The 10080-nt window shown below is 47.1% G+C and overlaps 1 protein-coding gene across 2 annotated transcripts in view; it reads left to right on the forward strand.

The window, feature by feature from the left end:
• RASGRF1 (Ras protein specific guanine nucleotide releasing factor 1) overlaps positions 1 to 9670 on the forward strand; it is a 211317-nt gene extending 201647 nt beyond the window's left edge. For both annotated transcript variants that reach the window (XM_063925469.1, XM_063925470.1), the window contains 2 exons: positions 4124 to 4192; positions 8464 to 9670. In XM_063925469.1, coding sequence (XP_063781539.1) covers positions 4124 to 4192; positions 8464 to 8556 — 162 coding nt within the window. In that variant the 3' untranslated portion in view covers positions 8557 to 9670. The remainder of the gene's footprint in view (positions 1 to 4123; positions 4193 to 8463) is intronic.
• The last annotated feature ends 410 nt before the right edge of the window (positions 9671 to 10080 follow it).

The following is a 10080-nucleotide window of genomic DNA, read 5'->3' on the forward strand; positions in this document are numbered from 1 at the left end:
GGCGCCCTCCATCCAGTGGGTTTCTTGGAGAAATATAATTTGAGGTCTAAACCGCTTCAGGTGTGTGACAACCCGCTTACGTTTTATCGGGGAGTTAAGGCCGCCCACGTTCCAGGATAACAGTTTAAAACAAGAATCTGCGTTAGAGGCCCCTATCCTAGGATCCGTCATTGACCATCAACCCACTCCCACCCTAGGGTGACTCTCCAACGGGAATATCATGTCACATCGCCGTCCTCCTCCTTCCCAGCGAGCGGAGAGGAACGAACGAGACCACACAATGTCATTGAGCCTAGAAGCAGATCGGGCGAGGAAGGCACGGCACGGGCAGAACAACAAAAACAACAAAAAATAAAATAAAAAGTAAAATAAAAAAAACACACATTGCTTCACATAACATTTTCCATTTTTTCCAAACCAAACTAAAGACCACGCGAGTGCCAAACCCACCGGTAGCACTGGCGAGAGGCCTATCAGAAATATATATAACATTAGAATGTAAGCTGAGTAGCATGCAAAGAGACCCAATGTCTCTCTCAAATAGAGTCTATACCGACTCTGACACAGGGCACTTAACCACATAATGTTTAGAAACCTATCAGAAGTAAATGCAACATTAAAATTCAAGCTAAGTAGCATGTGAAGAGACCAAGTGTCTCTCTCGTGTGAAAATTAGATCGACTCAGGCATAGAGTATATAACATCAATATGTCTAGTATTAGTGTGGTGGATTTCCAGGGTTCAGCATGTGTGTAACATGGGATTGTGCGGTGGCGGGATCAACAAATATCAATGTGCGACCGTTGTCGTGAATGCGTAGTTTAGCGGGATACATCAGTGCGAATCTAGTACTGTTCTCATGGAGTATTTTGCAAACATCCGAGAACTCCCTTCTCTTCTGCGCAACAGAGGCCGAGAAATCTTGAAAAATCAAAATACGTTTTCCCTGCACTACCAATTGTTGGAGTTTGCGATAAGAGCGCAATACATGTTACTTCATACGAAAGTCCATGAATTTCGCAATGACAGGCCTCGGCTTCACTTCAGCATCAGGGCGAGCAGGACCAATTCTGTGCACCCTTTCAATGTGAGATAAGAATGGGGCATCTGTGATTCCCAACGCCTGGAATATATCAGTCGTTACAAAATCTGACAATTGTCTGTCCTTAACTGCTTCGGGGATGCCCACAAAGCGTAGATTTGATCTTCTATCCCTGTTTTCAAGCTCATCTATTTTTGCCTGTAGAGTTTTAAGAGAGGAATCTTGAGTGTCAGTGGAGCGTTGGAGTGTGTGCATCTGATCCTCCCCATCGCTAACCCGCTGTTCTAGTGAGGTGTTATGGTCAATTTTTTCGCAAGCGTTGAATCAAGCAGTGTCTGTATCTGTTCAAGCCTTTTATCAATTAAAGGGATATTCTCAAGTTTCTTGTCAATTTGGGGCATGAGGAGTCGGGAGAGCTCCTGGGCCATATGCACTAACGAGGTTTGATCAGGAAGCGCCTCCACCTCCTGAGTTTGGTCTCGGGAGTTCCCTGCCTCCGGGGGCGAGGGGGGGTTGGGTTTCCCCGCTGAGTTCTTGATCTTACTCATTCTTGTAGTAACTGAGGATTGGGAGAGTCTAACCGCTGGAGTTTTATGGACGTATTTGTCCATCCCCCGGTCCGTAGACCACTATATGCAATAAGCTAGGGGCTTCTATACGAACACACTACAGTATATATGATAATAAAACACCTCACGTAATGGCCTGAGTCAGAAGATATGTCAGTGCTACTCAGCAAAAAAATAGCAACAACATTTAAGTAGACATTAGATTACACAGTGTACAGATAAGGGTATTGTAGGGGCATTGCACCCTAAAATCTCCCGGCAGGAGCCTAAATCAGTGCAAAACCATTGAGGGACAGATATTAATCAAGATAGAATAAATTGCTCCCGTAAAAAGGCTTTTTAAAGGATAACAATGGATTAGTATAGCCAATTTACTGCTGAAACCAAGTATCCACCAGATGGCGATATTACCTCAAAAATTTCTGCACAGCGATTTCCACACACTCCAGTATCAGTGTCACCTGTGGCAGCTACCAAAAATAATAATAAAGAAAAAATAGATGAATAAATAAAAATAGGAAGAAAAAGCAGAATAGTGAGAGAGTAAGAGTTTCAAACAGTAATAGGAAAGTGTGTGTAGGTAAGATAAAGGCTAGGAGGAGGTAATTAGCATTTATAAAATAAAGATGGGTCCACACAAAGTCACCAGGGAGATTGCAGTCCCAGCAGCAGAACCCATGCAGCTAGTGACACAGTCCAGTCTACTGCCAGCAGTTCCCCCAGCTATCAATGCAGGGTCAATTGCAGCCAACCACCAGGTGTCAAAGCCTCTCCTCCAAAGCTGCAGGGAAGATATATATGAGAGACAAAAAAAAAAAAAAAAGGGGGGGGGGGGGGTACGCCAGCAATTCCTCCAAGGCACCCCAGCTGTCCTAGGCACCTATACAGCCCTCTGCAACAGTCTCTGCCGTCTGTCCACCGCAGGATGACAAGTGAGTCCGGCCGGTGCTTTAGTAGGATCCCAGGAGTCAGAGGCACTGGGCTTGGGAGTAGGGTCTGGAACTAGGCGGCAATACAGGGGCAATGAGGGACATCCACCCAGGTTCCCGGCAAGAATGTCGCTCACCCTCTCCCGCGATCAGACCGCAGCCGGTCTCAGGCGTAGCCGGCGTTCACCGCGCTGTAGCAGGCAGGCTGAAGTCCTCCTCCGTTCTATGACCGTCACCAGTCACTGACGCCGTCCATCGCTCCGCCGCGTCAGGTGCGTTCCCAGGTCTTGCAACACCGCCCGGGGACCAGGGGCCGGAGAGGCGGGGGGTGGGCGCAGGGATAGCCCGGCCACAGATCGCTTTCGTCTTGGGTCCTCGTCACGGGCAGCTGCGGAAATCTCCTCACGTACCCGACGGCTGATCAATCAGGCGGCCGCAGGGGAGCAGGAGTCTCGGCCAGTCCACGGGTCACCGCGTGTGATTGTCCTCACCGGGGAGCAGCAGGTATGAGATAGTTAGAGCCCACGGCAGGGGCTATGTCAGCAGGACCCGGGGTTTTGCTTTTCGCGCCAGTCAGCTTACCGGCGTTCATGCAGGCCGTCTCTTTGAGGGCCGGATTCCGGGGGCTTACAATTTTGTACCCACTCGTGCAGGGTATCTCCGAGTTCCCCTCAGTTCAGGGAGAAGCAGGGTAGGTCTCTCAGGTGAATGAGGGGTATATTGCAGGAGGATGGCTGAGGGTTCTAATCCTGCAAGACGGAGCCCATGTTAAAAGCAGCCATGCTGGATGGCCCGCCCACCGGAAGTCTGCTGGACACTGTCTGACCCCCCTTTTACACAGAGAAGCAAATTACTGGGTCAAGAATTTCGACCCAGTAATTTGCGGATCAACATGGGTATTTTGTCTGTGTGAAAGGGTCAACCCGTCGTAATTCTCGTATCTCCAACCCTGGTAAATTCCTAGGTCGAAGTCCCGGGAATTTCAACCCGTGTTGACCCTTTCACACAGAAAAAGGACCCGTGTTTTTCGTGAAAATACTGGTTAGAACTGCTTCACCCGGTAATTTCATTTTCTGTGTGAAAGGGGTATGAGAAACTTTTGACCTAGGGGTGCCGTGAAAAAAATTCTGACACTTCAGAGTGCCGTGACTCAAAAAACTTTGGGAACCACTGGGCTAAGCAATTTTTTGGTGAGGGAGCAACTACTCTGAAATGACAACACTGATTTTGATGGTTCAGGTGCCATTCGATAGGGTGTGTGATGTAGATGTGCAATAAGGTTGCAGAATTTTGATAAGTGGTCAGGTTTTTGAGGAATACCACATCAAAGTCCAGATTGTTTCCCATAGTAAAAGCATTGAGTCGGGGTGGGGGAAGGCGCACACTTACTTTTTTGCCTGATTTCAAGTAACAATCTACTATCTAATACGATTTGTGTGTATCTCCTGGTAGCTGCTATACTGCCTTCCCATTAATTGGACTTGCTTGTACTGTTGGCATTATTAGATGGTAGAGGCTGTATTATGGACATCTGTTCAGACTTTGACTGTAACACAATTTCTTGGTTTATCTTTTGGTTTTAGATTTCACATATAATTCGGGAGATTAGGCAGTTTCAGCAGACGTCCTACAAGATAGAACATCAGCCTAAGGTAAGGCTAAAAGACCATGACCCACCAACCTTTTCCCACCAACCTTTTGCCTAAAATAGACTGGTATAATAGTAGTCATCCAAGTAGATTGCTTTACTGACACCGGACCCACAGGCACGAACGTTCCCAAACTGGGAGACAGAGCCACTATGAAGTCTGAGCATAATGATTGTGCCTGGATTAAATCTTATTAGAATTATATATATATATATATATATATATATTTATTTTGTGTGTGTGATATATATATATACAGGTCTGTATATATATATATATATATATACACTGCTCAAAAAAAATAAAGGGAACACTTAAACAACACAATGTAACTCCAAGTCAATCACACTTCTGTGAAATCAAACTGTCCACTTAGGAAGCAACACTGATTGACAATCAATTTCACATGCTGTTGTGCAAATGGAATAGACAACAGCTGGGAATTATAGGCAATTAACAAAACACCCCCAATAAAGGAGTTGTTCTGCAGGTGGTGACCACAGACCACTTCTCAGCTCCTATGCTTTCTGACTGATGTTTTGGTCACTTTTGAAAGCTGGCGGTGCTTTCACTCTAGTGGTAGCATGAGACGGAGTGCAGCTCATCCAGGGTGGCACATCAATGCGAACTGTGGCACAAAGGTTTGCTGTGTCTGTCAGCGTAGTGTCCAGAGCATGGAGGTGCTACCAGGAGACAGGCCAGTACATCAGGAGACGTGTAGGAGGCCGTAGGATGGCAACAACCCAGCAGCAGGACCGCTACCTCCGCCTTTGTGCAAGGAGGAACAGGAGGAGCACTGCCAGAGCCCTGCAAAATGACCTCCAGCAAGCCACAAATGTGCATGTGTCTATTCAAACGATCAGAAACAGACACCATGAGGGTGGTATGAGAGCCCGACGTCCACAGGTGGGGGTTGTGCTTACAGCCCAACACCGTGCAGGACGTTTGACATTTGCCAGAGAACACCAAGATTGGCAAATTCGCCACTGGCGCCCTGTGCTCTTCACATATGAAAGCAGGTTCTCACTGAGCACATGTGACAGACGTGACAGAGTCTGGAGACGCCAAGGAGAACGTTCTGCTGCCTGCAATATCCTCCAGCATGACCGGTTTGGCAGTGGGTCAGTAATGGTGTGGGGTGGCATTTCTTTGGGGGGCCGCACAGCCCTCCATGTTCTCGCCAGAGGTAGCCTGACTGCCATTAGGTACCGAGATGAGATCCTCAGACCCCTTGTGAGACCATATGCTGGTGCGGTTGGCCCTGGGTTCCTCCTAATGCAAGACAATGCTAGACCTCATGTGGCTGGAGTGTGTCAGCAGTTCCTGCAAGACGAAGGCATTGATGCTATGGACTGGACCGCCCGTTCCCCAGACCTGAATCCAATTGAGCACATCTGGGACATCATGTCTCACTCCATCCACCAACGCCACGTTGCACCACAGACTGTGCAGGAGTTGGCGGATGCTTTAGTCCAGGTCTGGGAGGAGATCCCTCAGGAGCAGAGGCGGAACTACCGGCAGGGCAAGCAGTGCGTTGCACTGGGGCCCGCCTCTGTCCAGGGGCCCAAGCATGTAATGAGTCAAACTGACTCATTACATGCCGAAGGCGCTGCGGGCAACCGCTGCCCGCAGCGCACAGCCGCCCACAGAGGAGAAGAGCAGCGGCACGGACGGGGGAAGGAGGAGGACGGAGGTGAAGGAGGGAGCCGCAGCAGCGCTTTGTTACTGGTGGAGGCGCTGCTGCTGCTGCCCCTCTGCTTCACTATAGGCTGTCTTCCGAGAACTGCCTATAGTGAAGCAGGGGGGCAGCAGCAGCAGCGCCTCCACCAATAACACAGCGCTGCTGCGGCTCCCTCCTCCACCTCGTCTACTGCCCGGGAATCGTCAAGCTGCACGAGGAGCCTGAGCCAGCGGAGAGGGTAAGTATGATTCTACTTTCTTTCTTTCTCTTTATTTCTTTCTCTCTGTCTCTTTCTTTCTTTCTTTCTGTCTCTTTCTTTCTTTATTTGTTGGGACTGCCTGCCGCTATGTGTAAAAATGGGGGACTGCCTACCGCAATGTGTAAAAAGGGTGGACCGCCTGCCGCTATGTGTAAAAATGGGGGACTGCCTGCCGCAATTTGTAAAAAGGGGGGACTGCCTGCCGCAATGTGTAAAAATGGGGAATCTGCCTGCCGCTATGTGTAAAAAGGGAGAATCTGCCTGCTGTAATGTGTAAAAATGGGGAATCTGCCTGCCGCAATGTGTAAAAACGGGGGACTGCCTGCCGCAACGTGTAAAAAGGGGGAATCTGCCTGCTGTAATGTGTAACAAGGGCACGCTGTCTGCCGTAATGTGTAACAAGGGCACGCTGTCTGCCGCTATGTGTAAAAAGTGTACGTTGTCTGCCGTTATGTGTAAAAAGTGTACGCTGTCTGCCGTAATGTGTAAAAAGGGGACGCTGTCTGCCGTAATGTGTAAAAAGGGGGACGCTGTCTGCCGTTATGTGTAAAAAGTGTACGCTGTCTGCTGCTATGTTTAACAAGGGCATGCTGTCTGCCGTTATGTGTAAAAAGTGTACGCTGTCTGCCGTAATGTGTAAAAAGTGCACGCTGTCTGCCGCTATGTGTAACAAGGGCACGCTGTCTGCCGTTATGTGTAAAAAGGGGACGCTGTCTGCCGTAATGTATAAAAAGGGGGACGCTGTCTGCCGTAATGTGTAAAAAGGGGACGCTGTCTGCCGTAATGTGTAAAAAGAGGAATCTGTTCGCTGTAAGGTGTAAAAGGGTCTCTACCTGGTGTAGTGGTGCTACTGTGCGGCGTAATTTGAAGAATGGAGACTACTGTGCACCGTTTTAGGAATTGGTATTATTTTGTGGCCACACCCCTTCCCCGCGAAGCCACGCCACTATGTATTTTTGCGCGCGCCTACGGCGCGCACTGCCCCTGTTTTGCATGCAGGGGTGGGGCTCCGATGCCGTTTCTTGCACACAGTGCTAAAATGTCTAGTTACGGCACTGTTGCTAGTTATCCATTTCTCTGGCCCTGAGCAGGTCCCCCTCACCAGATCCTCTCAAGGGGTGAGGGGGTGGACTTGGATGGGATGGGGGGGGGGGCCCAAAGCATTTTGTCGCACCTGGGCCCACCGCTTGCTAGTTCCGCCACTGCTCAGGAGACCATCCGCCACCTCATCAGGAGCATGCCCAGGAGTTGTAGGGAGGTCATACAGGCACGTGGAGGCCACACACACTACTGAGCCTCATTTTGACTTGTTTTAAGGACATTACATCAAAGTTGGATCAGCCTGTAGTGTGTTTTTCCACCTTAATTTTGAGTGTGACTCCAAATCCAGACTCCATGGGTTAATAAATTTGATTTCCATTGATAATTTTTGTGTGATTTTGTTGTCAGCACATTCAACTATGTAAAGAACAAAGTATTTAATAAGAATATTTCATTCATTCAGATCTAGGATGTGTTATTTTAGTGTTCCCTTTTTTTTTTTGAGCAGTGTGTATACATAAACTGGGGGTATGGAAAAGAAACAATTCTACCTGTGGCACTGCACAATGGAGCAGCAGAAGAAAGTACAAATAGGCCACCAAACATAGAAATGCATGTAGGAGAAAAAGGTACGATCTCACTTGCGCTCCAAAATTGTCCAACAATAATCCTTGATGTGATGATTAGCTGATGTAGTCAGGTCACACGTTATCCGGAAATATTCACATGTAAAAAATGAATGAACATATGATAGTGTAATACTGTATATGAGCAAAGTTCATTTACAGTATTACACTATCATATGTTCATTCATTTTTTGCATGTGAATATTTCCGGATAACGTGTGAATTCATGTGAAAATTTCCGATTAACGTGTGAACTGATTACATCAGCTAATCATCACATCAAGGATCTACTATATAGTTGGACAATTTTGGAGCGCAAGTGAGATCGTACCTTTTTCTCCTATAAAATGGGGGTATAGCTAGCATAACAGCATGTTATTGCTATCATAGACATTTTGATGTGATGATGCCCCCATTGTATGTGGTTTTACATTGTCTCTTTACGGTGCAGTACAGTGCCAATGCAGAACTCTGCCCGGTGCTGCGGAGCACTGAGGCTTCTTACAAATCAAGAAAGATAACTGCATAATTGTTTCTCAACTTTGCATTGTAGAATGTTTAGTAATGGGGACATGTCTGTACGCATATTACTGTAAAGGGCATTCTACCCACCTTTGTACAACTACCCATACACTTTACAAACGTTATTCCTTACTGTTTCTTGCAGGTCACACAGTATCTCTTGGACTCCTCAGGAGTGCTGGATGAAGAGGGTCTTTATGAAGCTTCTCTCCGTCTAGAACCCAAACTCCCCACTTGAATTTTTGCTGCGCACCACCTGCCTGTATCATATTGTACAGACCCCCCACGCCTCTCGCCAGACCCCATTATGCAGGGGTCACCATGCAGGGGTAGAGATGTCTGTGTCTCCATCCATCCCAAACACCCAACTGCTCCTATGGGATGCCCCACAATGCCCCCACACCCAGTTTTCCCCAAAGACACCCCTAGAAAGAGTGCACAGGGTGGAGACTGAGATACCTCTCACCAGGAGCACTATCCTAACGCACACCAGGCTGTGCTGGCAATGACTGAAGAGTTGCCGCTGCCTCCTATTGACTGTAAATGTAAGAACTAAGCAGCAGCTCCCCATTACACCAGCGGTCACCTCCTCCACCACCATGCGAGTACGGAGAGGTCCATGTTTCTGTGTATGTTTCAGGGAGAGGTTTAAAGAGCGAACTATATATCAGAGGAGGTTATAATAGTGAACTATAAAGCAGAAGAGGTTAATTTATAACACTCCACGTATTTTAATGTAGGGAACAAAAAAGTGATACTATCCTACACCTGGAGAAAAGGGCACATTCATAACATCAATGTAAGGGAGTACAGCTCTAGAAAACAGAACCAGTCCCATGAAATGATCAGCCTCTGATGTCCAGAATGGCAGTGTCCAGCACACTTTGCAAATTGTGGACTCTACTTCAGCTTTGTCTGTGTAGTAATATGTGTCCATGGCTGCAAAAGGAACTAAACAAAAAAATGCACAAATTATATATTTATGTAAGAAATCCAATAGCCTGAAGCTAAATAGCTGATACATTATATAGTGTAATGACTGCTATTAAGGCTGGGTATTAACTGCTTTATTGCAAAAGTGCCATCGCAACACAGGGAGTAACTGCAGTTGGATCATGGGGACTGTTGCATATGGAACAAGTCCAGCAGTAAGGCATAGGTTGATGTTGCTATTGTAGGCTGGATTGGGGAGAACGTCCACAATCTGGCCACATGAATGAGTTATGCAGGGGGAGGTTCAGCGGTGGGTTTGGAGAAAAATTTGCAGCTACATTTTGGTTTATTTTTTGTACTATAAAGTGTTTCCTGATTACCTCTCGCTAATAAATCTTTTATCTCAGGGTTACCACCAACCAAGCCTGTTGATTGATATGTTCTGTTTGTGATTGAAAATGAAAGGAAAAAACAACAAACCTTGGGGCAGATGTATTAACCTGGAGAAGGCATAAGGGAGTGATAAACCAGTGATATGTGCAAGGTGATACACGCACCAGCCAATCAGATCCTAACAGTTAATTTACATATTGTAACTGATTGGTGCATTTATCACCTTGCACTTATCACTGGTTTATCACTTCCTTATGCCTTCTCCAGGTTAATACATCTGGCCCACTGTCTATAGGGCCTAATTCAGATCTGATCACTGGGCTGCGTTTTTTGCTGTTCTACGATCAGATAGTCACCGCCTACAGGGGGAGTATATTTTCGCTGTGCAAGTGTGCGCTCCTATGTGTTGCCAGAGCTGCTAGAAATCAGTTTGTGC

The sequence above is a fragment of the Pseudophryne corroboree genome, chromosome 6 (assembly GCF_028390025.1).
Source record: "Pseudophryne corroboree isolate aPseCor3 chromosome 6, aPseCor3.hap2, whole genome shotgun sequence".
Lineage (NCBI taxonomy): Eukaryota > Metazoa > Chordata > Amphibia > Anura > Myobatrachidae > Pseudophryne > Pseudophryne corroboree.